The sequence below is a fragment of the Dasypus novemcinctus genome, chromosome 4 (genome assembly GCF_030445035.2).
Source record: "Dasypus novemcinctus isolate mDasNov1 chromosome 4, mDasNov1.1.hap2, whole genome shotgun sequence".
NCBI lineage: Eukaryota > Metazoa > Chordata > Mammalia > Cingulata > Dasypodidae > Dasypus > Dasypus novemcinctus.
In genome coordinates, this window is record NC_080676.1 from 21178391 (window position 1) to 21205825 (window position 27435).

Below are 27435 nucleotides of genomic sequence, written 5' to 3' on the forward strand. Positions count from 1 at the left end.
CCTTTTACTTAGGTAGTAAGCATGCTTGCCTGTACGTCCTCTTCTTTTTCAAGCAGTCCCATCTACCTTGGGAATCTAGATTACTTTAACCACTGGCCTTTATTGCTTGGATTGCACAGGTGGTTATTGACCACTGCGTGTTTATTTGTGAACGTGTGTAATGTGCTTTGGCACTGACTATGATTACATAACAGTAGGTTTGGCCATAAAAACAAGTTTCATTATTCTTTTGCCAGACTAAATCATCAGTCACTACAGCAGAGTCCTCTGGTGGGTGGAGGGATTGATGCTGTGCTGACTTCTGCACATCCGAACCTTCCTTCAGTGGCCCTGCCACAGGACCCGATGAGGCCTAGACAGCCGCAAGTTCGACAGCAGCAGAGACTCCTCCAGGTATGTGGCAGCGAGATAAGAGTAATGCATAATGGGCCTGCAGCGGTCACTGCCCCTCTTCAGATAGCACAAATATTATAGCAGTCATAAGAAATAGAAGGTACTTCAGACTTTAATTGCCAAGTTCCAAGGAGGCCTGTGTATTGACACTAGTTGCTAAGCCAGTGCAATTTAATTTTGGCTTCTCAAGATTCTTCACCTTTCTGTGCATCTGCCAGGCAATGGGCTGGAGCATACAGGGGGCAGAGTATCTTTCCTTTTAACAAAGATTCAGGAGGGCAGATGGTGCCTTCACTTTCAGTAGTATAAAACTCAGCTTACCAGCCACTCTTTAGCTAGGGGACTTGCAATTGAATGCAAAATTTCATATCTATGCTTTAGAAGACAAACGGACAAAATTAAGCTGTGTCCAGAGCTTTTATCAGATTCTTAGGAGTCTATAATCCAAAGAAAAGTTTCTGTAACACTTTTGGTTCCATTAGGCTTTGAAATTTGAGAAACATTGGTAAGAGATTAATATTTCAAAGGGATATGTCATTGCAACTCTGTTAGAATCCAGAGAATTATTATTCACTTATTATATATATATATATATATATATATATATAGAGAGAGAGAGAGAGAGAGAGAGAGAGAGAGAGAGTCTTCTCGTAAAAGGTTCCTCTCTTTGAAAAATTCTGGCTTCTAACATCCCTATTTAGGAAATCTAGGCCATTATGTTTAATTTTCCATTAGTCTTTATTTTTAATAAGCTTGTCCTGTGTTATTGGATTTCAGATTTCCTGATGAGGTTTTACAGTGAGCTCTAATCTTATCAGCAATCTAACTTGAGATGCACTCTTATTTTTATATACCACTAAGGAAAGAAAAACCTGCCAAAAAATGGGGAGTCTAATAAAAGGCCCCTGCATTAAGCTGAGGTACTAAAGGGCTATGTGCTCAGTTTGAGGCCATTGAGAAATAAACCTGACATGCAGAAAAGGACAGCAAAAAAAAAAGTGAATGTCGCAAGCTTGATGCTGAATGGTGGGAACTAAAAATATCTCCCCTCAGATTTTGAAGTGCAGCCTCATTTAGTTGGAGGTCTGATTCAGTGTGATTCAAAAAATTCCATTTGATAGTGCTCTAAATTGACAAGGAGAATAACACAAATCCTCTGTAGAAATGGGCTTCACAATTATAGGATGTCATTAATCATAAAATGTCATAGTTGCATCCCAATTTTTGACTGTAAAAATGTGAAACATGTTGCATCAAAAAATTGATAAAATATAGTAATTGGTTTGGGCCAAGTGTGGCTTATATGTATGTGGCCTATCCCATTCATTGTATATCTCCAAAATCCTCACTTTTGTCATCAGTAAACAAGGAAATAAATCTAGTACCCACCTCTTAAATGTGTAGTGAGAACTAAATAAAGTGAAATAAAGAACTACTTTGGTAATGTTACTATTAATAATTTTAAATTTTTACTGTTAATATTCATAGTGATTTTTCCTTAAATCGTAATAATTTTTTCCAAGTTCTAAGGCTATGCCTCAGAACCCTTAAGGATTGATATTTATGTTTCCCTGTATTTTAACATTTCTCATTTCCAAATCACTGAGGAAAGTCTTACATTATTTGTTTACTTATCACTTCCTGTCTGACGCTGGTGTTTTTCAAGGCAGCAAGTTTGAAAAACTTTCCCTTATTAAATAATATGTGCTTGTTTTCCCAATTAGCAGAATATGTCCTTCTGCTAATTTTCTTTATCACCGACACATTCCCTGGAAATAATTAAAGAAAAGTTATTGGCTTCTGACTTTGGGTTGATTTTTCTTAGAAAACGTCAGAGAAAGCCAGATGGAGAGTTGACTTCATATTGCAATCATGTGCTTCTGGCCCGACTTACTCATTTCAAGAGTGACTCCACTCAGGCCTTTTCTAGGATTCCATATCCAAGAGCATCGTCACTTAGTCAGAAATGCCAACTGGCAATAGCTCTTTGATAAATGAATTGAGGGTAGTGTGCAAGCCAAGTTGGAAAATGCAAAGGATGAAAAAAGATCTGGGCTGTCACTGTCAGGATACTGTCAAAGGATAGTGAAGTGCTTGGGTGGAGGAAACTTGAAAGGTCATTGAAGCAAAGCCCATATTAAGATTTTCCTCTCCTCTTTGTCCCAACTGGTGAGGGTCTCTGTTCTGTGACTTGAAAGTGTTTTCCAAGAGCTATGCATCTGAGCCAGAATTGTCACTTACACAGTTTCTGATTTTATGCTGGAAATTTATGCCAGAGCTTCTCATAAGGGCCAGTCCACATCTTCTCCTTAAAAAAAAGAAAAAAAAAAGGCAAAAAAAAACCCCCAACCTAGTCTGATTTTCTGGAGTTCTTTAGATGTCATAGGGGATGAAAGGTAAATGCTGACCAGACCTTGTCTAACCTGGTGTTAAGATAGGTCAAAGCTTATGGAAAAGCAAATGACATGAAAGGAGCTAAACCAGTAAGTGATGAAGATATTCCTGGACAGTATGAAAACATGACCAGGGTAGTATAGAATAAGCGTCATGACTGTAGGTAGAATAGGTGCTTGGAGTTGGAGAGGTCAGGGAAGGCTTCACAGACTTTGGTCAGACCTTTGAAGAGTGAAGAATATTTGACAGGGCAAAGATGATGTGGGCAGGTATAAATGTTTGCTGTGACAAAACAACTATATAAAAGCTGTGTGTGTTTGGGGGTGTGACTTGTAAATATTAACCCTAACTTGAAGAGTCTAATCCTTTTCTTTCTTTGCAGATGCAGCAGCCCCAGCAGCCCCCACAGCCCCAGCAGCCCCAGCAGCCCCCGCAGCCCCAGAGCCAGACTCTTGGTCTCCAGGCTATGCAGCCCCAGCAGCCTTTGGTGAGCCTGGTATTTTAGAACCATGTATGGGTTTCCTCTTTAAAGGCTGGTTACATTTGAATGTCCATAATATTGCGAAGAATTGAAATTGCCTAAATATATCTTAGCGGTTTTTCCCTAGAATTTTATCAGAGTAGGGTTTTGTCATTGTTGTAGTTGGTAGCTCTAGTTTCATTTGAAGGTATAAATATGGGATTCAGTAGGTTGCACCATTTTCTCCCCTCAAACTTTTCAGACTACTCCATTAACTAAAACATTCACATTTAGACATTGTTTTTTTCTAAGTAATGATAAAATGCTAATTTATTGTGTATGTTTTAAAGGATTATCTTTATTATGATCATTAGCTACAGTAATTTTCATGTGATTCATGATCCTATGATTCTCTTCTCTAGCTTTGTAAATCAAGTTTGGAAATGTCCTATGCATAGCATCAATCAAAGTTTTCTAAATCTCAGTATTTTATAATAGCCTTCATTTTGGCAAGTACTAGTTTTCTTTAAATTGGGTCTTTTTCTGTTTATTTAAATATACTTTAAAAGGAAACGTTTTACCACCACCATCAATGTTACCATCACTTGCCATATAGGAAATACCTGTGAAAGTAAGTATTTACTTAGAAGGAAAAAGAATCAAGAAGAGAATCTCCATGTAGCTGAGTGAATGACTTGGGAGTTGAGTGAGAGAGAACCATCTGAGATCATCTGGCTTTACCCTATGTGTCTCGCACTTTGGGAAACCTTGGTGTAAACTGTTTTTGCACACGGTGGTTTCACAGATTGTAGAAAAGGAACAAAATAACCTGGGCAATAACACGTTAGGAAAGACCTTAGTAGAATATAGCATCTCTAGTATATCTTAAAAATCTCTGCCAATTCAATCTCCATTTTTAGGAAATTTTCTTTATCATGGATCTAGTATTTCTTTTTCTTTATTTGTTTTTTTTTTTTGTGTCTGTGATATTCATTGCAGACCACCTAAAAATCCTTTTGAAAGTAGAGGCAATATATAAACATTTACATACGGCCTACTTCTTTATTGTCAGAAATGTATTAGAAGGAATTGGCTGAGCATTACTTATAAATGTTACAGAAGGGAGACCTTTGGATGGATTGCTGCTAGCTGACCCAAAGTATCTCCCAAAAAGATGATGCGACTTTTTATTTTGAAATAATTTCAAACTAGCAAAAAAATTGCAAGAATAGTATAAAAACTTGCCATAAACTCCTCACGCAGATTAAGTTATTAACATTTTGCCACAATTATTTTGTCATTCTCTCTATATAAATATTTTTTCTCGTCTATATAGTTGAGTAAATTACGGTCACATGCCCTTTACCCCCAAATACTTCAGTATGTATTTCTTAAGAACAAGGATATTGTCTTATAAAACCTTGGTAAAATTATTAAAATCAGGAAATTAAACATTGATCCAGTATTATAATCTGTAAAATTTGCATGCTGTGCCAACTGTCCCAATAATGCCCTTTATTGCATTTTCCCCCTGGTCCAATATTGCACATTACATTTCGTTTTCATGTCTTTTTATTTACCTTTAATCTTGTACAGTTCCACAGCCTTCTTTCATCTTCATGTTGTTGACATTTTTAAGGTTTATAAGCTGCTTATTTTGTGGAAGGTTCTTCAGTGGATTTATCTGATGATTCCTTGTGATTAGTTTCAAGTTATTGTACTTTTCACAGGATATCATAGAGGTAATGTGTCCTCAATGTATCACATTGAGACATACATGATACTGGTAAATCCCATTATTGGTGATATATTTTAATCTCTTTGTTTAGGTTGTGTCTGATTTTGCCTCTGTAAAGTTACTATTTTTTCTTTTGTAATTAGTAAATAATTTATGGGGATACATCTAACTGTCCTGTAATTCATCAAATCCTCATCCACTAGTTTTAGCATTTATTAAATTATTCTTGCCTGAATCTATCATTTTTACTATGGAAGTGATAAATGATGATTTTCAAACTCCATTATTTTGCCTACATTTGACAGTTGGTATTCTGCTGTGAGGAAGAGCACCCGGCCCAATTGTCTGCTTAAATATTAACTGTAGCATATGATTTTTTTTTTCAACCTTATTTTTAAAGAAGTTTTAGATTATAGAAAAGTTACATCAAAAATATACAGGATTCCTATGTACTCTACCCCCCTCCCTCTGTCACATTTTCCCATATTAATAACATCTTTCATTAGTGTGGTATACTTGTTACTATTGATGAAGAAATATTGAAACATTGCTATTAACCATGGTCTATAGTTTGCATTATGATTTATTTACACTTTGCACTGTACAATTTTATAGGTTTGACAAAATATATAATGGCCTGTATTTGTCATTGCAGTATCATGCAGAACACTTGGAACATCCCCAGAATGCCCCAAGTTATGCTTATTTTTCCCTCTCCCTCCACTCTGGTGACCACTATCTTTATATCGGTGTTACAAGTTCTTCCCCTTCTAGAATAATAATAACTCTACTTAGGGTCCCCAGTTGTATTCCCCCCTTATGTTAGTTCATTCCTCAGTCTTGAGGATTTTGGGCATGGTGATGCCCACTCTGCTTCTGATTGAGAGGGGCTTAAGACCCCATGGGTCAGGGCAGGTGGGTGGAATTGTCTTGCTTGAGTTATAGATACTCTGTTTTGGGGGATGGGTGTTGTCTATCATCATCATTTTGTTGGGCAAGTCCAATAAACTGGAGAGTAGGTATTGGCTACAATTCTTTTGAGATGCAGGGTTCAACAGGCTTATGAACAAACTGAAGTTATACGTCTCTGGATATATATTTAATGGATATAGTGCTAATTATAGGTTCAAATAAAAGGGGCAGAAGAACCATGTGTAAGGAAACTATAAATAAGTCTAACTCTGATACATTGGGAAGACTAGGTTATTATATATGCCAAGACAAGGTCCACTGATGGGGTACCAGTTTCTTGGGGTTGTCTGCCCTGCCTATAGTGTCCAGGTGTCTCTAGAGCTGTCAGGAGCATTGCTGCTTGAGGCACTGTTTGTTGTGGCAGGCAGTGAGATCCTTCTGAGAACTGCATAAGCATAAAGTCTGGAATGTCCTCCCAATTCACTTTGAATCTCTTAGCTGTAAAAACTCTTTTGTATTTAATATTTCCCCCTTTGGGTCAAACTCTTTTTCCAAATGTGTCAGTAGATAGCACTTGGTATTAACCCCTCAGTGCCAGGGAGGCCCATCCCCGGGAGTCATGTTCCACACCTGGGTAATGGGGGGGCAGAAGGCAATGAGCCTATTGACTGAATTTGGCTTAGAGAAAGGCCATGTTTGAGTAACAGGGAGGTTTCAGGAGGTAATGCTTAGGCAATATATATTACTAGGCTAAGTTTCAAATTTATAAGAATAAGGTTCATTAATATTGTAGGCTTGGCATATTGGTCTGTTTTCCTTTTCTTAGGCTCTGCCTGTGTAGTCTAGAAATTCTTGCCACTCTTATTTGAGAATGTAGCAGGACATGGGAGTTTAATATTTTTTTGTTTATTTTGTGGATCTCTACCCACTGAGATAACATCCTATCACAAGATGAACACATTCATATTCCTTAGAAGCATGCCCTACATGTACCCCACCACATGCCCCCACCACCAACATCCTACACCAATGACTCTCCCTTGCCATATTTCCCAAAACAACATTCCCACAATTGTGGTTTCAACCACAGTGCTACAGATCCCCAGAGTTCACCTGTTCCTTCCTCCCCTCCTCTTTTCTCCACTCAGATCTATAGATAGTCCAATACCACCTCCAACCCTGCTCATTCTCACATTCGAGCACCATCAACCCCACTCACATCCCTGCCCCACCATCACCGTCTATAGCCAAAGCACCCCCTTCCACCATATCATAGATTTTGCCCACATTGAGCACTGGCTTACCACTCTCTACTTCCTTTCTGTCTCCTGGTAACCTCTATTCCAGACTATCTCTGTGAGTGTGATCAATATGCTTAGGTCTTATCAGTGAGGTCATACCATGTTTGTCCTTTAGTAAATGGCTTACTTCACTCAGCATAAGGTCTTTAAGGATTCATCCATGTTGTTACATTAGCATTTGATTTTAAAATGTACAACTGCTGTGAAGAGCTGAAATTCTTCCTCCAACTTTACCCACTATACTGTTGTTATTTATGGCATCAACATAATTAAATCTGACTATCTAAAAATTCACTTCCACTAGATTTATTATTAATAAGACAGTAAAAAAGTTTAAAATAGTTATTCTTTATTTCTCTCTCTTTATTGCCAATCAGTCATCGTCATACCAATTATTTCTTTGAAACATTTCTCAGATTTGCCCTATTATCTGTGGAAGCACATAGTAGGGCCACTTGTCAGAGTCTAAGATACAGAGAAGACTTTCCAGAAGAAGTGACTGTTTTGAACGTGGAGATTCTCTGTATACCATGTGACTTCAACATGATAAGACTTGAATTCTATCAGAAACGCTTAGAAACAGGGCCAGTGATTCAGAGGGTAGCACATTTCGATTCCCACATTCCTCCCTATACCATTTCTTTTTTCTTTTCTTTCTTATAAAGAAAAACCTTCCTGTGGTATTTTGACAGAATGCCAGGAAATAAACACTGAAGTTCCTGCAAATTATGGACATTGAGTGTTTGGAATATTTTTTGTTAAATGGCAAATCTTTAGCCTTTTTTCTTTATAATTTAAAATGATGACTTCTCATGCTTTGAAGCTCACATTAGCAGCAGAGGATTATGTAAAGAATTGGGGAAAATAACTAGCATAATTATAACTTCTCCGAGATTTAATGAAAATTCATAAATGAACACTTGAGTGGTAATTATAAGGAACCAAATAATTGGAGAACTATGGATACTTTGGCCAGCCACTGACAGTAAGAGAATGGTTAAATAATACCTACTTTTACAAGAAAACACAAACTTTAAATGTAATGTTAAGGTATTGCATATTTTTACCTGTTTTATAACTTTTGATTCAGATATGTAAATAAATACCTTGTATATAAAATGCATACATATATGTAGCTTAAATAGAAGAGTAATCTATATATTTAATTGTCAATATACATATGTATAGCTGCCATTCATAAGATTGTATGAATTTTACATTTCAAAAATTATGACTTCCGTTTATGTTACATGTTCTTATAAAATAGTTAAATATATATTTTTAAAAACTTTACAATAAGCAACATTTACAAGATCTTCCCTATTAGTCTTTCCCCTTGGCTTTTCACCTACTTGTTATTAACAATCTTTAGTTGGATTATAATATAATGTATTGGAAATATATAAAATAAACCTTAAAAGTGTAAAAACAGGTTAATTATTAGCAAGTCATGCTACATAAGCACAGATGAATATCGATGGTCAGAAGCAAATACCAAGTGCTTGATATTGCAATAGTTATTTTGGGTAGGGTGAAAAATAATCCTTTCATTCCATCACAGGTCTGCACTGGAAACTGTCTTTAAACAATTTGAAGCAGTGATCAGCTCATGTAGAACTGAGAGGAGACTGACTCCATGCTTAACTAGAATTAAGGCATACCTAATGTAAAGAAAGTTAGTCAAAATATGACACATGATTTTTATCTATTGTGTTTACAAGAAAATATTTCCAGAGAAACAAAAGCATTTATTCACAGCAACTTCAATGGATAGTAAAATCCACAGGAGGTTTTTTATGGCCATTTTTTTCCCATAAAGCTCGATTCTTCCTAAAATCTACATTGAGAAGCCAAATGACTTACTTTTGATATTTAGAGCACCATATTGTAATATTGTAATCTTGGCAGAAATGTCTCCTACAAAGGCGAAAGCATTGTGTATGTCAGAAGTCTTAGGATGGGCTAGGAAAATCTAAAGGTTTTAGAAAATTTAAAATGTTTAGACTCAGAATTCTCAGATATCAGAGTTAGAAATTACAGAGATGGTCAGTGATGTTGGATTTTCATATCATTGTAATTAGTTCAGCTCTTTTATTTAGCATTCTTGGGTATGTATACTTTTATTAACATAGTCCACATATTTGTAATTTTTAACAGCTATGAAGTTAGTTCATTATATTGTTTTGCCATCATTTGCTTAAACACACCACCTGCTATTGACCATTTAGGTTGTTTCCAACTTTAAAAATATTGCAGGCAGGGATATTTTGGTGTAAATTCTATTCCTCTTTTTGGTCTTCTCACTTAAAAGAAAAAAGAAGTATAGAAACAGTATTCCCTCCAATTGTATATCTTTTGAAGAGCAACAGTTCTTCAAAAAATTTTATATTCCTTTTTTATCTTTTGGGTTTTGTTCCTTTACTTTATTTATTAGCTCCAATAAGGTTTATTATATGTATTATATATGTCTATTTATATTTATTTTAGACATCTCCAACAAATCTGACTTTTGTTACTGACCATTGTTCTCCTTTCAGTTTCTTTCTTTGCTGGAGAAGAGTGGGAGTGGTAAGCTGTCTATTAAAGAGCAGGCAGCTCTGACTCATTTGGACTTTTCTTGCGGTATCAGGGGAGAAGCGGCCACGGTCACACAGCCCAGCCGTCCCTGTGCTTTGTCTTACCACTCTCTGGTGACATGCACAATTCAACAATTGCTTGTTCAGTATGTAAGCAGAGACCTGCACCCTGCGAGATGCTCTGAAGCATGCCAGTGAAATAGCAATAGTGGGTTCCTACTCCTGGATGACTTAATTGTCATAAGAAACAGTTGAACGGCAGCACTGCACATGGCAGGTTGTGCGTGGTTCCTGGATTTTGATAGGAAGAGAGGTCAAGAAGGATAAGAGAGATTTGGGAAGGCTTGGTGAATGAGGTCGAATGTGGTGGACCTTGGGGCACAGCAGGATTCGATTTGCTGCTTTTTTGGCTTCTGGTCTATTCCAGGTGACTGTCAGCAGCGACAGACAGAACAATGATTGTAAAGCCCATGTTGCCATTTTAAGTGTATCAAGGGGTCAGCACAAATGTAGAATAGAAGTTAATGCTTATTCAAACCACTGCATCATCAGAAAACAGAACTTTTCTGTAAAAAGAGCAGTAAAGTGAAAGTAGAAAAAGTCCTTCCTTACTAGTTAAATCTGGTTTCTGCTTAGTATCGATTCCTGTGTTGCCCTCGGCTGGCTCAAGTCACTTGTCTTCTGTGAGGAAGAACATTTGGAAGTAAAGACTGGATGCCCGTGCTGAGAAAATATATTTGGCATCTCTAGTTTTTAAACTTAATTTTTAGTCTTGAAAAATATTGTTTAAAGCTTATGAGTTGTTATGGTTAAATATGTAAAACAGACCATGGTCTTTTACGTCCAACTTTTAAGAAAATGTCACACCATCCTGCTGTTTCATTTCTTTTCATCTTAAACTCAAGCTGTGGGGTCACCTGGAAAATATCCTAACGGAGAGCTTCAAAAAGTTCGCTTTTTAATTTAGCTGATACTTGCATCAGTTTCATATTACACTGAATAATTTAATTTGCCTTTTAAAAATATTGCATATGGCACCAATATTAAGCAATTGCTTTAACTTTTAGTCAAAGATCACGTGGAATTTTATAGTTTTCCTAGAGGAATTCATATATCCCACTCAGAGAAATTGAGAAAATATTCAGTATGCTTCTGGAATTCAGAAGCGGAAGAAATTAGATCCAGAGACCTTTATTGAATTGCCTTCCTTTGCATGAATTTGGAGTTAGGATTTTTTTTTCTCTTTTGAGAAGGAAAATTAGAATTAATATTTACAGGAGGTTAAGGGAGATGTTCTAGCGATATTTCTCATAATATAGCCAATACATTTGCTGTTTTTTAAAAATAAAACATTGTGTGCAGATCAGTTTAAAAAACTGACTGTGAAAGCTCCTAGTTAACATGAAAGTAAAAGCACAATAAATACTCTGAAATGTATCATCTATTCTGTGATTCTGTTCTACTAGTGCTCTTCTGAACGTGCTACCCTCTGTAGGTATGAGTGCAGCTGAGTATGTAATTTTTTTCGGATACTCAGCAGGGGGGCCCATATATTATTGCTTGAGATTGTGCAGATTAAGGTTTGTGTTTTAGTCATCGGACGAACCCGCTACTGTCTATGGAATCTGACAGTTGACAACGCAGTTCTAAGATACAGACTACCTCTATGCTTTTGTTCTTTTTTTCTCACAGGAATAGCTAGAACTGGAGCAGGGACTGTCCTTGAGGGCAGGGAATTTTTTTTTTTTTAACTCAGTTTGGTTTCCCTGAAATTTAGAAAAGTTCTAGACTTTCATAAATGTTTGTTGAATGATTCATTTGTTAAATATTATAGCAATGGCAAAATATAAAGTTCATACATTATCCATAAGAAAAGGAAAAAATTCTGAAGGTGAGATGTTAAACCCTATGTGAGTTAGCTTGAAGGTCTTGGTGCTGATTTAGTCAGTGTTCTGCTGAAAGAGCAAGTCAACCCAGATACTTTGCTTTTCTGAGACAAAAGGTGATTCTACATCATTTATATAAATAGAACTCACTAGTTAGTAATATATTTTTTTGTCCCTGTGATGATGGTGAAAAATTAAATGTTCACAAAGAAATGTATGCTGTCAAAATAGGGATTTAGGAATCAGTCAAAATACTTTTCTTTTTTTTAAGGTTTTTATTTTTAATTTATCCCCCCCATCTCCCTTTTGCGGCTTGCTTTCAATCTGTTCTCTGTGTCCATTCTCTGCATGTTCTTCTGTGTCTGCTTGTTTCCCTTTGTTGCGTCATCTTGCTGCACCAGCTCTTCGCGGGCATGGGCTATCAGTTCTCCACAGGTGCAGGCCAGCTTGCCTTCACAAGGAAGCCCTGGGACATGAACCCAGAGCCTCCTATATAGTAGACCAGAGCCCAGCTGATTGAGCCACAGCCGCTTCCCCAAAATATATATATGTTTTTTAAGTTTAGCAGATAATGGTGCTTACTGACAATTTTACTTAACTGACATTTACTGAGCTCCATGCTCTATGTTTGCAACAAGATAATGGCACAGCTGCAGATCAAGAAAACCCGAAATCCTGGAGTTAGAGAAACGGTGTCATGCGTATGTTTGGTAATAGAGGCATCTCCACAGGATTAAACATGCCAAAAAAATGATTAGCCTTCTATTTATTTTATTAAAGCATTGTAGGCTTATAGAAACATCATTCAGGAAGTACAGAGTTCCCATATACCTCTCTCTCTCAGATTTCCTTATTATTAACACAGTTTTCCCTATTATTAACATTTGGCATTAGTGTGGTGCCTTTGTTACAATGCATGAATCAATGAACTATAATAATGCTAGTAACTTTAGCATGCTATTTACATTGTGTTGTGCAGTTATATTGATTGGGGGAGGGTGATAACTTATATATAACTTAAAATTTCTCTTTTTTTCCCCTTTTCAAATATGCAATTCAGTGGTGTTAATTACATAATCAAAGTTGTACCTCCATCCCCATCGTCCATTGCCAAAACTTTTTCATCACCCCTGTGACAATTTGAAGCTTGCTGTGGATCCCAGAAAAGATCATGTTCTTGAAGCTAATCCATTCCTGTGGGTATGGAGCCCTTTGATTGGATTGGATTCAGCTGGGGGGCCTTTATTGGGTTACTTCAGGGAGGCATGACCTGATGTGGATCTTGGTCCTCTTGCTGGAATCCTTTATAAACAGAAGACTGAAATAGACACAGAGACAAAGCAGCAGAGATGGAGAGAAGGAAGCCAGGAGCTCAGTGAAAGGAAGCCACAGATGGAGCAGCCAGATCCTGAAGCAGTGAGCCCCAAAAGAGAAGCAGATGCCTCCATGTGCCTTGCCATCTGAGAGAGGAGTTCAGGATCGCCAGCAGCCAAACTTCGGTGAGACAGCATCTCTGATGATGCCTTAATTTGGGAATTTTCTCAGCCTCAGGACTATAAGCTTTTAACCTAAAAATTTCCCGTTATAAAAGTCAACCCATTTCTGATATATTGCTCCCAGCAGTTTCTAGCAAACTAAAACAGTCTTAAACAGAAGCTCCCTACCAATTAAACATTACTTCCCATTCCCTTTCCCCACTTGGCACCTGATAACTTATATTTAGTCTCTGACTTCATGAATATGCATATTATTCTTATTTCATATAAGAGAGATCATCCTGTATTTGTCTCTTTGTGCCTGGCTTATTTCATTCAACATGAAATCTTCAAGGTTCTTCCATGTCATAGCATGCATCAGAATTTCTTTCCTTTTTATAGCTGAATAATATTCCATTGTGTGTATACACCACATTTTGTTTATACATTCACTGGTTGGTGAACACTTCGGTTGCTCCTACCTTTTGGTAATTGTGAGTAATGCTGCTATGAACATCGGTGTGCACATGTCTGTTTGGTTCCCTGCTTTCAATTCTTGTGGGGAGTTACCTAGAAGTGGGTTTGCTGGGCGTTCTGGCTTGCTAAAGGCTGCTGGGAGCAATATACTGGAAATGGGCCAGCTTTTAGAATGGGGATTTATTAATTAAAAGCATATAGTTCTGAGGCGGTGAGAGTGTCCAAATCGGGGCATCATCAGGAGATGCTCTTTCCCCAAGCTGCAGCTGTGGGTGATCAGGAACATGGCAGTATCTGTGGGAATTCCCCCCACTGGAAAGTCCCTCACCGGTCTCTTCCCTCTCCTCTGAGCCTCGTTGCTTACAGCTTCTGGCTGCCAAAGTGGCTTCCTCTCAGCTTCTGTGTTCATTGATATCAGCTTCTGGGCTCCTCTCTGTCTCTGCGGCTTTTTCTTGTATCTGTGGCTTTTTATTCCTTCATTTATGAAGGACTCCAGCAAGACTGTTAAGGACCCCATGATCACACACACTAAGCAGAGGCCCTTAACTGCAGTGACTTAATCAAAATATCCCACGCACCATAGGTTTGCATGAACAGAATGGAACAGCTTTAAGAACAGGATTTTCTGGGGTCCACAAACAACTCAAACTGCTACACTAGGTCATATGATAATTCTATACCTAACTCTCTGAGGAATTGCCACAAGTTCCACAGTGGCTGTCCTGAGTTACCTTCCCACCAACAATGTATATGTTCCTATTTCTGTACATCCTCTACAGTACTCCATATATTCCACTTTTTTAACCCATTCTCGTGGGTGTGAAATAACATCTCATTGTGGCTTTGATTTTTATTCACCTAATGGCTAATGATGTTGAGCATCTTTTTGGTCGTCTGTATATCTTGTTTGAAGATCTATTCATCAAGTCTTTTGCCCGTTTTTAAAAATTGGGTTATATGTCTCTCTGTAGTTGAGTTGTAGAAGTTCTTTATAAATTCTGGATATTAAACCTTTATCAGACACATGGTTTCCAAGTATTTTCTCCCATTTCGTAAGTTGTCTTTTTTTTTTTCTTTCATGTTGAAGTCCTCTGGTGCTCAAGTTTTTGATTTTGATGACGTTCCACTTATCTACTTTTCTTTTGTTTCTTTTTTTCTTTTGTACTTTTGGTGTAAGGTCTGAGAAACCACCACCTAACACAGGTCCTAAAGATGTTTCCCTATGTATTCTTTAAGGAGTTTTATAGTTTTAGTTCTTAAATTTAGGTATTTGATCCATTCTGAATAATTCTTGTATATGGTGTGAGGTAGGGAGCCACCTGTAATCCTTTCCATATGGCTAAATGGTTAATTCTTTAAATGCCTGCGGAAGTAGGTGATTACTTGAGCCCATCCATGAAGAATGGGTAGATTTTTACAGGAGTATGGGTTGGGATGAGTGAGAAGATGTGTATTCTAGGAAGAGGGAATGACATCTGCAAAGACACAGATGTGAGAGAAACCATGCTCATCCCTTGTATGAATATATTCCTGAAGAATCTTCATTTATCACATTCAGCATTCAACATACACAGATTGTGGCTTTTTGGTCCTCTGTTAAACCTCAGTGTACCTATTTATTGCCCAGTTTTGGTAAATTAAGATCAGATTCCCATTACAGTGACGATTCCCAAGTCTAGCCAAGCATAAGAACCACATGGGAGAGCCATTTACAAATGGCTCATTTTCTCCCAGAACTTCTAATTCAGGAAGTCTGGGGAGCAGTGCTAAGAGGGTGATTCTTTAAATTCCCTTGATAGCATTATGCTCCTTCAGCCTTGTACAGGGTCCATAGTTTTATGCTCCCTCAGCTATGTACAAGGTCCACTTCTTTATAGTTGTTCAGTGACTTGATTTGAAATGCCCAGCAGTGAGGTTTATATGGGGAAGTCTGTTGTCCTCCCTCTTCCGGTGTTGGTTCGTGCTCAAGGAAATTGCATGTGGGGTCTCTTACCTGTTTGTGTTCGTATACATGTGAAAGCAAGTTAAAATAAGCATCAGGGTGACCTTCAGAGGAAACAGATGCCATAAAACACAGCAACTGAGAAGACCGTAGAACAGTCAGACTGGTTCTACTACTTCCTTCTGGTCAGCCTAACAAAACTGTTCTCAAACATCTTGGGCTCAGAACCACTTCACTTTAAAAAATTATGTACTATATTAGAAATCAAAACAGAAATATTAAAATATTTAGTAATGTATTTTAACATGAACTCGTTACATTTCCATAAATTACATGTTTTTTATGAAAATAGCTTTTTTTTTTCAAAGTAAAAAACTAGTGAGAAGAATGACATCATTTTGCAATTTTTGCAAATTTCTTTAATGTCCAAATTCATGGAAGAGGTTCAGATTGTTGTAACATCACATGTCATGTAGTCTCAGGAAAACTGCTCTTAAATGCAAGAATGAGCGTGACAAAAGCAAATAATGTCTTGGAATTATCATGAAAATAGTTTTGGCCTTGCAGGCACACAGAAAGTCTCAGGGGCCCCCTGGAGGTATGTAGATGATACTTTGAGAACTTCTGAATATGTACTGCCTCTTAGGGCCACCTAGCAGACCACCCCCTCCACCCCCACTTCCCAACACACATATATATACACACGGGAATTTCCCAGGTGCCTAGTTACTTCCTGGGCTACTCAGAATCTTAGTACACTGCATTCTTTGAATTATTCTTTGAAGGAGCCTAAATGACTATAAAGAAGGCATCTATGTATTTGTTAAATGAACAAATCTTATATACTTATGAAATGTGTATCCCAATATGCTAGTTAACCAGCTAATGATTTAAGATTAGACATCTTTGCAGCCAACCACTAATATTTTCAATTAAAGTTTGGATAGTGGTTAAGGTCATGGACTCTGGATCCAGAATACTTACTTGAATCCCAGCCCCAGTACTTAGTAGGGGTTGTGGACAGGTCACTTAACCCCTCTAAGCCTCAGTTTCCTCATCTGTAAAATGAGAATAATAGCAGTAAAAGTTCACAGTCCCTTATATTTGTTTCCAAAATTAAAAACCCTCTGAAAATGGAAATTCCATAACTGCTGAGCACCTACTGTATGCCTGCTCTGCTGGGCACGAGGTATTCAGCGCTAGATAAGCCTAAATCTTCGTCCTTAAGTTGCTTATGGTCTAGAGGGAAAGAAATAGTTGAGCCAGGTGCCATGTTCAGTTTTAAAGGAATCAAATCAGTGATGCCTTATAATTGGGAATGCCAGATAAATTATAGGACTACTAGTTGAATTAGAATTTCAGACAAACAACTAGTAATTTTTTTAGTATTAGTATGTCTCAAATATTGCATGGGACATTTTTATAGTAAGTACAATATTTGTCACCTTTAATGTTTGGAATAGTCATTTACAAAAAAAAATGTTGTTTATCTGAAATTACAATTTATCTGAGCATTTTGTATTTTCATTTGTTAAGTCTGGAAGCCTACCTATGTTCCTGGGCTATTTTAGGCAATATTGACAAGCCCTGAAGAAATAGGTAATGCACTCCTACTGGGTAATTGAGGAATCTAGTCAAGAGACTATTTACAAAAGTGTGGCTAGGGCTAAGAGAAACTGGCTAGGGATGATGAAGCACCCAGGGCTGGCAACAGTTACCACCCCTAGGCCCAGTGGGGCAAGAAGTGGGAGAGAAATGAATGGAGAAGTTGCCTGAGAGGAGCTCAGGTCTCCCCAAAGGGGGATGTGGTCAACCAGGAGAGCCTCATTATAGGGGAGACTTAGCAAAAACAAAACAAAGTAAAGCGTTCCACTTCTCTTTACCATCTCATTCTGCTCCTCTCCTCCCCCTGGTAGGAGTCGGAAAGCAAGTACACCGGCCGGTTGTGCCTTCTGAACAGGCCAGCCTCGCATGCACAAAGCAGAGTAGAGGGGGGGCCTGTAAAGGCAAATAGGAAATAGTGCAGTTCTGATGTTTTTATGGCCAAGATAGTCTTATATCAGAACACTCCCTTTGTTGCAGCAATAAGGCTGGTAGAAGCGGGGTGGGGTGGGGAAGGAGATGGGAAGAAAGAAAAATGGAAGAGTGACAGTTTGAAATGAGAAAGTTAAGGAAAAAAAGTCAATCAGTACTGCAGACGATTCTAATCAAAAATAATTTTGCTTCTGCCAAATAGTGATATATATTTTTTCTCTTTAATGACCAACACTATTCTTCAAATGGCTATAACTAGAGCCCCCACTTTGTGCCTCGGTCCGGTCCTGCTTCTGCCTACCGACCCTGCACTTGCACAGCCCTGAGAACGAGTACCTTCGTCGAGTTGGCACCCTGGGTGCCTCACGTGCCTCGGCCCTGACTTGGTCCTTGTAGGATTTGCTCTGGTGGGATTAGCCGACCTCCTAATGGATAGGCAGCCGGATCCCCCGAGAGGGAGGGCATGGTCCCACATGAGTCCTAGCTCTAGGGTGCTTCTCTGCCTCACCAGCTTTACTTTCCCCCTTCATGCAAGCCCAGGCCTGTAGTGCCTGAACAAATCTTCCAAGCAGAGAACTTTCATTTTGCCAATGAGAGTTATTTATAATATCGTGACATTAATGAGCGAATGGGTAAAGCCAGAGATAACCACTGGGAAACCTCTGGAGTGTGAACTCCTTAAGGCTCCTCACAGAAATGCTTGCCACCTAAGTGTGAATGAAAAGTCTTGCGCACACCCTGATCATCGCACCTTCACATTTAAAGGTACATTACGTTAAAAGTATTCAAAAGGGCAGTGGGTAGAGCTCCGTGGTTGAGTGCCTGCTTCGTATGTACAAGGTCCCGGGTTCAATCCCCGGTACCTCCTTAAAAAACAAAAAAAGTGCATTACAGACTCATTGACCCCAGGGTTTAGACTTTGTTCTTGTCTGTGATTGGCATGTGGGCTGATTTCCATCCTTTCTCCCGTTGCAATTGCAGTTTCCCAGGCAAGGCTTGCAGCAGACCCAGCAGCAGCAGCAGACAGCCGCCTTGGTGCGGCAGCTCCAGAAACAGCTTTCTAGTAAGTACTCCTGTCTGCCATGGAGCAGACGGCTACCAGGAAATTAAAAGCAAAGAGACAATCAAGCAAAACACAAGCAGTGGCTCCTGAAAAACTGTACCATGTTTCTTAGTACCTTTTTAATCTTCAGTTTGTTCCAGGGTGTTTTGCTTTTGTTTTTGTGTTGCTTTTAGTTTGAATGCTTCCTTTCCTGGAAGAGCCACAATTTTTTTTTTTCTTGAAGTCTGGAAATGTTTTTTTTTTCCTTTAGGGACCCCTTGTGGAATTGCAGGTATCCTTTTCATAAACAGGGGGCAGCCCAAACGTCTATAAATATAGAGAGGCCAGCACTAAGACTGTCACTGCTCTTGACACTGCCCCACCCTTCCCTACCAGAGAATATTTTGGAGAAATCAAACCCTGTAACAACACAGGCAACATGGCAGGGCAGTGTTTTCTCACCGCTAATTGTGCTTCCTATGCAGGTGTGCTGCCCTCTGGAACCCTCTCAGGTTGGCCTGCCTCTCTAGAGCAGCTACCTGCAGCCCATTTCATCCTCTGTCATCTCAATGCCAGTAGTGAATCAAATAGCCACAGGACCGGAAATTCCTGTCGAAATGGGAGGGAGCCCCCTGTGAAGCAAAGAATATTAGCCTGCAAGTTAAGAGAGCAAAGTTCTTTTTTTTTTTTTTTAAGAGAGCAAAGTTCTGATGCAGATCCACCATCATCGAGTTTTTCCATCTCTGCAGTGAGGTGTGAGGTGGGCAAATTCTCTGGGTCTTAGATTATGTGCTTCTGAGGTACAGAGTAAAGATCAGCTAGTGATGCAGTTAGTGGTACGGATCTGGTAATCTGCTGATGTTGTAAGGAAAAGGGTCAGCTTGGTTTTAGTCTTGATTTGCTGTGTGGGTGCTGTCACTGTTGGTGCCCTGGCAAAGTGAACGCACCTCTTATACCGTGATGTCTCCACAACTATAGACCCCAAGGTCGTTTTTCTTTCCCTTTCTTTCAAGTATTTAGCTCTTCCAGCCTCATCTAATTGCAGTTTTAAATCATGTAAATCAATCATCTTTCCCAAGTACTGTTTAAGAGGTATAGTCTATTTAGCACATTTGTATAATTTAAATTTTATTTCATTAATTCCAGAGTTCATATTCTTGCATGGCTAAAGAGGGCATATAATTTTGAGGCAGAGGTAGCAGGTTATATTTTGAAATTTTTCCTAATATTTAGAAATATTTACCTATGATTTCAATTTGGAGAACATATCTCTACTCGTTTCCTGTCTACCTTTTATAGAGCACTTACTTAGATTCAGGCACGGTGACTTCATATGCATCAATTCTCTTAATTCTTAAACCATCCTAAGAGGTTAGGTATTACTGCTGTTTCCATTTTATGGATGAGGAGGCAACTGAAGAACAGGGCTGACAGTAAGAGGCAAAGCTGAGATATGAACTCAGACCATCTCCTTGAGAGCCTACCTCTAAAACACAATATATACTCTGCTGCCTGATAATAGTAGTTATTCCAACTTCCTTTCCTGAGTAGTGACTACCAAGTTGAGCTCCTCACTATACAACTGCAGAGGACTCCCTTTACATCGTATTCCAGGCAAATATAATGGTTTTGAGAAGTCCTGCTGGAGCTGTGCAAGTGGTAACTCTTAGTCTAAGCCTGTGTAGTTTTTTTCGTTGTGTGTTGGTTTGTTTTTTATTTATTCTGTGTGTGTGTGCACGCACAGGAATGTGGGCATATTTGCATACACACACTTGATTCAGTGCACATATAGACACACAGCATCTGCCTTCACACACCCACACCCTTTTGCAGAACAGACCCAAGGTGGGTAATAGAAAAACATTCTATATTTCTCTCTCAACTGTGATCATTTTTGTGTTAAAGCACAATTGCTGCCTTGCTTTTATAAATGTTTTGAAAGCTCTCAGTGTCTTATGAAACTTCTAGTTCTTTTGTGTGTTAGTAGTGAGTTCTTAGTCCCTATGTGGAAACTTCGGATGAGCAGCCTAACCCAGTCCCCAGGCCCTGTGCTGGCAGAGTGTGAGTGTGATGTGGAGCAGGCCCCCGTGGTGTGAATTCAGTGGCCGTGATTGGCGCCCGTCCCTTGCGTCTCCCAGTATTCCTAGCCAGTCAGTGTGTTCCCCTGTTCCACAGGCTGGGGCTGAAAGCAGTGAAAAGAGGGTATCACGATAGTACCTATGGGCATAATTTTAAATCTGTAATTTCATTTGAATTTATTTTTTCTCTTTAGGTAACCAGCCACAACAAGGAGTAACTCCCTATGGGCATCCTTCACACTTCTGAATCTGGAAGAGGGAAGACAAGAAGTTTTATGTTTGCACTGAAAAACAGAAAATCAGATTTAATGCATTAGTCATCCTTAGAAATGTCCGTTTGCGCTTTCATTTCGTTGAAGTTTTCCTATATTTTATGTTACATTTCATATGAAGGTGTTTTAACAAAAAAGCAAAGGGGAAGCTGTGGTTTGGATTTGTTGCACATACCTTTAAAGTAGGTTTAATAATGTGGCATCAACTGCATTCCTACTACAGGAAGAGTTTGGTAGCAGACTTTTTGAAATTGGTGCTTTTTTGAATTTCATATTTACAGAAAGAATGAATTATGGTGGATTTAAAATATTTGTGTATTAATTAATGATGATGATTGTTGGTTTTTTTTCCCCAAACTGTGCCGGACCAAACTACTGATTTGAAAGGCATGTCAGATGTTGACTGTGGGACTTTGGCAAAGTTGACCCATTTATTCTATACTCGCCTTTGATGATGATATGGACATTAATTTGCATCACCTTAATTTGAAATGTTTGTAATTTCATAAGCACATTATATACTTTCTTATTTAAGTAGGATTTTGTTGGCTTTCATTGTGGTCAAAAGGTGCTGAAACAGATTCTTGCTTAGTGCTTTTAAACTCCCCAGGGTTTCTGTGGGAGCCACTCTCAGATGTGTAGAAGCCCGTTAGAAGTAACCGTACTCTAGTGTGCTTTCAGAGGCAAAATATTTGACCAGAGTCTTTGTGAAGGTACAAAATATAAATTTTAAAATCCTGAACGAATCACAGTGGAATTGTCCCAACCATTTATTGCTAGGTTTGGCAAAAAGTTGACTCCAGTTTTGGTTCTCCTGAACCTTTTGCCAACTTGAGAGAAAAAAAGTCTCACAGCTGGCTTGAGATTCCACAGCACTCAAACTTGACATGGTTTTCAGAGAATCTGGCCTCCAAAGTCCAGAAGGCTCTGGTTTTCATATAAGGTGTATTTGCTGTTTATTTTGTATGGTAAGTATTTGCTATTTTGAATTTAATTATTAAATGTCGGTGTCAGTCTTGGTTGTGTATTGCATATACTGTATTTATAAATTGGTGCAAAAAGCACAAGTAAATTATAATCAAATTTATTATAAAGAAATAGTAACTATTTTAACTTTGTTCAAGTATGTGGTAATTTGCTCCTATTAGAGTAAAAATAAGTAAATTATTATCAGTTTGTGTAACTTAAGAGTATTCCATATAATATTTTTTTAGATTTAGATGCATAAAATTTTGAATGTGAAAATTGCAGGGCATTTAAAAACATGTGGGGGATATTTTCCCATGTTCTGTATTAATTCATTTTCTTTTGCCATATAGTTTTCCATATAATCTAGTCAAGCATACTGTGAATAGATTTGTCTATAATGAGCAAACTATGTAAAATTACTTTTTAAAATGTAGCTAGTACAACTTTAGTAGACAATTTCTTTTTTTGCAAATCATTATATAAATTTATATCTTCCTAGGTGAGTTACTCATTGCAAATTTTGACTCATGCAAATGACCTCAAATACACGTCAGCTTACTTTGCTGTGGCAACATCCACGTGAACTGCTTTGTACACTGTGAAAATCTTTCACTCCAGCCTGCTCATTTTGTGTTTACTCTGGGCTGGAAAAGACTTTGCCAAAACATTAAAGACCGTTCTTTTCACTAAATTAACATATGCTATCTGCTTTCAGAAGATGAATCTTTACATTTCAGCTAGTTTTGTATAACAGATTTCTCTCTCTCTCTCATCATACTTAGAGTTCATGAAGTTATTTTGTTTTCAAAGTCATATATCCATATAATGACTGCATTGGCAAAACAACTGAAATGTGAATGTTGTGCCTAGTGAGTCATGTCCTGTTTTTGTTTTTTCCCCTTTTCCAAGAATTACTGGTATTTAAAATGCCATTTTTCAGTTGGAACCATATATTTTTGTAGCTCAATATTGCAAACAGCAGTAATACTGTTTCAAGAATGAGTGTTATAATAGCATAGCATTTGTATGCACTTTATATTTTGCAGAAGTTAATTTATTAATCATTTTGCACATGAAGTTATGGGGTATGCTTTTTTTAAAAAAAAATTCATGTCCACTTTTTTAAGTGAGGAAGCTAATTCATGGTAAGACCCTATAATTCCAAGATCCTGTGGAATGCCAAGGAAAACCTAGAGCTGGTTTTCCCCTGTGCATTATCAAGAAAGCAACTGGAATTTTACTTTAGTCTTATATTTCCCCCCATTTAATCTTCTATTCTGAGAGATTTCTTTTTTCCTTTTCTAGAAAATTCATTAGATTGCATTAAAATGATCACAAGGGAAAGCCCTCTCCTATGGCAGAACCTGATTATTCGCTTGGTAAGACAGAGGAAATTATTTTAGGATAAGATGAAGATCCCAGCTTCCTTTAGAGCTAGGATCTGAGAGTCTAATGGAGTTGAGCGTATTTATCACAATTCCTGGATGTAGGAAGCCCTTCTTCATCATGCCTTTAGGCTCTTTCCTGATAGAGTTGCATTTGTCATTTTATTTACTCCTCTAGGCCAGGAAGTAGAGGCAAATTCACTGTTAGAATACATATCCTTTGACCTCTGGCAGCCCCTCTGGTGCCAACATCAGAGATTAGTAGCAATCAGGTCTCTTAGGTAGGGCTAGCTGAAAATTGGTATGATGAAAACACAGGGGAGGAAGCTTTCCCCATGTCTCAAATAATTGGCAGGGGCTAACTTAGCTTTCAGTCTTGTGTACTGAACTAGACCTGTGGCATTTCCTTTTTTTCCCCACTTGCTAAGGTTCCCATAAATCTTAAATAATGGGCACATATTTGAATATGGAAAATCCTAGCCTCCAGAATTTAAAAGATGAATCATATAATGTCCCCCAAATTAATTCAGGTTGAATTAAGTATGTAATATAAATTGAGTGAATTACAAAAAGCAACATTTTATGTAGGGTTGATCAGATTTTAATGACAGTGAAACCTCATTCTATGTGATTGATCTAAGCCCTGCCACACATTTTTTCTCTCACAAAGAACTATCAGCTAATAATTTCAAGTGTTGGTAAAGCAATGGTTTCTCCTCAGAAAATTTTCCATATAAACAGCTCCAAACAAAGGGTGCCTGAACTAGATTTTAAAGTTGAAGAAGTTTCATTGTATTTTAAAAACCTTTTTAATGGGTGTATTTGGGCAAAGATATAATCAACCCCATTTTCACATTTTATGATGTGGTACCATCGAGTTGCATTTTTACATGTGAAAAGGTTAGATTGCATTTATTTTTAAATGCAGTTAAAACTTTTGTATTCCCCATCAGTGAAAATTCAGTGTAAACAAATGGTGAATCATAACACAATTCAGTGCTTATTTTCTGCAGGTTTTAACAAAATGTTTATAAACCAACTATAAAATATTTATACATTAAGACCATAAAACCACAAATCTAATTTTTCCATTGTCTCTGTTGGGTGCCATGCTTGTAACATTGATAGAAGATGGACACTAGGTAGTTAAAGAAAACACCCATTCTTTACTAAAGAATTCAGGTACATTAGCCACTTATTATTTTATGGTGGATAGTTTTCTCCTACTGTTCATTGTTCTCTGTTGGCAAAATAAAAGTGCCTTAAGTTAAAAGTTTGTTTTGTGATCCATAAAAAGAAATCAGTATCAGTTCATATAGAATTTGTTTAAAGTCCTTTTTTGCATGTCCATTGTAAATTTAATATTGTAAATGTATTCAAATTCATTTACATGCCTATGGCTGCCTTTGATTAAACTTCTTCCAAAAAATAAACTCTGTCCAGATGTTGACTTGGTTCAAACAGTTTTTATTTCATGTCAGATTACTTGAATATAAGTTGCTGCATAATCACTACCCAGTGAATTCCTTGCTGTGCATTTGTATATCCCAGAATCTGAGGTCTGAGGATTCTGAATGACTAGGGTACCTTGTGGGTGAAGAAGCTCACTTCCATGTGTCCTCCCTTTACTTCCTGTTGAAAGCAGGGAGTGGTCAGGCATCTCCCATGTGATTTCTGGCTTGGGGACTCCCAGGGCCATACAGTGTAGCTGAACAGCTGCTCCTGTCCTTGTGAAGATGCTCCTGGGCAGGCGGTTTGTAATTCGGGGAGCATAGGCTACAATCATTACTGGGACAGTAATCTGTGCATGACCAACGCTGTTTTGAGCCTTACAAATATAATTTCCTCTGTCATAAGCAGTTGCTTCTTTAATGACTAAGGTGCCATTTTCATGCAATATGTACTTTCCATTGATCTGAGGCCCATCTATTATATAACCACTTGGTACAGTCCATCTGATACTTGGTTTAGGGCTTCCATCAGATACACAATGCAATGATAGAGATTCTCCACTGATACTCTTTACTACCCCTAGGGCATACGTTAGAATAACTGGCTTCTGGCCCATTTCCAATATGATTAATTTCTCAATATAGCCAACTTTATTTCTTGCTGCACAGCGGTATTTTCCTGCATCACCCCGTGTTGTTTTATAAATGATAAAAGAACCATTGCTTGCTATCAGATACTGAGAATTTTGTGGTCCATTGGAAAATCGTGTGCCATTTGGTAAAATCCAGATTATTTCAGGTGGTGGATTTCCATCAACAGAGCAATTCAGTGCTATGGGCTTTCCAAGTTGGGCAACTGTTTTTTCATTAAATGGGTTTCTGAATGTCGGTCTTCGCAGCATTTCCAGTACCTCTAACTGTACCACCAACACACTCTCTCCTCCTTCATTGCGAGCCACACAGATAAAATCGGCTGTATCTGAAAACCTCACATTCCTAATTTCCAAGGTTCCATTTTTATGGACTGTGATTCTGCTTCCATAGTATGGAGCTGTGAGAAAAATATTGTCTGGCATGATCCACATGACTTGAGGAGTTGGAATACCTTCAGCTCTACAATCAAAGTGTTTCTTGGAGTGCCTCACAGCCGTGGCTTTGAAGACAGTTTTGTTTGTATACAGACCGTTTATCAGTGGAGGTTTGGCAACAACATCTAGTTTGTACTTTTTGGTGTCATCCCCACTGGGATTTTGGGCTACACACACATACTCTCCAGAGTCTAGCAGTTTCACTTTGTTGATGGACAAAGACCCATTGGCATGAAATGTGAACCTGTCATTGGAAAATGAAATCATATCGTTGGAAGGCAGCAACCAAAATATTTCTGGTTTGGGTTCCCCAGTGACTTCACAGTCAAAGAGGACTGTGTCTCCAGCCTTGATTTTCCTGTAGGTCTTGTAACCCTGCCTTATCCGTGGGGAAGCTGTTACGACTGTTAGATGGACCTTCATTTCATCCTTCCCTAGGGTGTTCTGGGCATGGCAAGTATAATCTCCTTCCTCTGCTATTCCAGCTTTGTTGAAATATAAGGTTCCATTGTCAAAAAGTGTGTACCTTTGGGTCCTACGGCCGCTGTCATCTGCTTGCATTGCATTGTTTATCACCGTTCCATCAGGCAAACTCCAAGATATCTCAGGCACTGGGGAGCCAGAAGCTTTGCAATCAACTTGAAACTCTTTTCCAAAGAGGACTTGCTTTTTAAAATTTTGCTTGTGGTCAATTTTGGCAGGTTTCAGTCTTAGGCTGACATGCATCAGTATCAGATCATCCCCCATTTTGTTTCTTGCCACACACAAGTAGTCACCACCATCCTTTTCTGTTACTGAGCCAATGAACAGGGATCCGTTTGGGTAGACATGGATTCGGCTGCCCATTCTAAGGAGAGAAAAGACTTAGGTGAGTGTACAGCTGTTAATAGGGGGGAAAGTTGTCATTTATATGCGATTAGTGTTTTGGATATTTCTTAAATGGTTGCAATGAATATTAACACTAGCTTTTTTACTGTCTTCTAAACCATTTGCTGAAGAACAATGAGATTAACTGCATTGGTTTAATTTAGTGCCTCAACTAGTAGTTCTCCAAAGAACTTCACATTAGGCTCTTTTATATCCTGTTTTTTTAAAAACCATTTTAATTGTGAAGGAAATGCTAGGAATATTAGATTCCTAGACACCATTACTTCCTTGACCATTCTACATATCAAAGAAACTAATAGGTTCACAATAATGAGCATTTTGTAATATGGGAAAAGGAAAAAAGAACTTTCAAGTACAGCACTGACGTTTACTAATTTACTTGGTCAGAAAGAAATGCCAGATTATACTTTACAAAGAAGATTAACAACGGGTGGAGGACTGTGGGAAGACAGCAGAGTAGGAACCTCCAGCAATCAGTCCCAACACCAGAATTATTTCAAAATAATTTCAAAAAAAAGTCCAATAGAACATTGTCCAGGGAAGAGCAGGAGGAAGACGCTAGTAAACTACAGTAAATTGCTCTCTTCATCAGGGGATAGGCCCATCCTTTGCTCACAGCAGGAAGCATTGCAATCCCACCCCTGATATAGCTTGCTAGTGCCAGAGGACACAAA

At 38.2% G+C, this 27435-nt stretch overlaps 2 protein-coding genes across 13 annotated transcripts in view; one reads left to right on the top strand and one right to left on the bottom strand.

Annotated features, from left to right (window-relative positions):
- The window catches only part of MED12L (mediator complex subunit 12L), a 377954-nt gene extending 353170 nt beyond the window's left edge, over positions 1-24784 (top strand). For 8 of the 12 annotated variants that reach the window (XM_058295148.2, XM_058295150.2, XM_058295151.2 and 5 more), the window contains 4 exons: positions 237-393; positions 3170-3274; positions 18570-18651; positions 20903-24784. In XM_058295148.2, the coding sequence (XP_058151131.1) occupies positions 237-393; positions 3170-3274; positions 18570-18651; positions 20903-20955 (397 nt within the window). In that variant the 3' untranslated portion in view covers positions 20956-24784. Of the gene's footprint in view, positions 1-236; positions 394-3169; positions 3275-12720; positions 13160-18569; positions 18652-20902 lie in introns of all 12 variants that reach the window. The other 4 variants (XR_009185439.2, XR_011648585.1, XR_011648586.1 and 1 more) reach the window with 2 other exon arrangements.
- The window catches only part of IGSF10 (immunoglobulin superfamily member 10), a 43226-nt gene continuing 39915 nt past the window's right edge, over positions 24125-27435 (bottom strand). The window contains exon 7 of the mRNA XM_071214565.1: positions 24125-26720. Within this exon, the coding sequence (XP_071070666.1) occupies positions 24812-26720 (1909 nt within the window). The 3' untranslated portion in view covers positions 24125-24811. The remainder of the gene's footprint in view (positions 26721-27435) is intronic.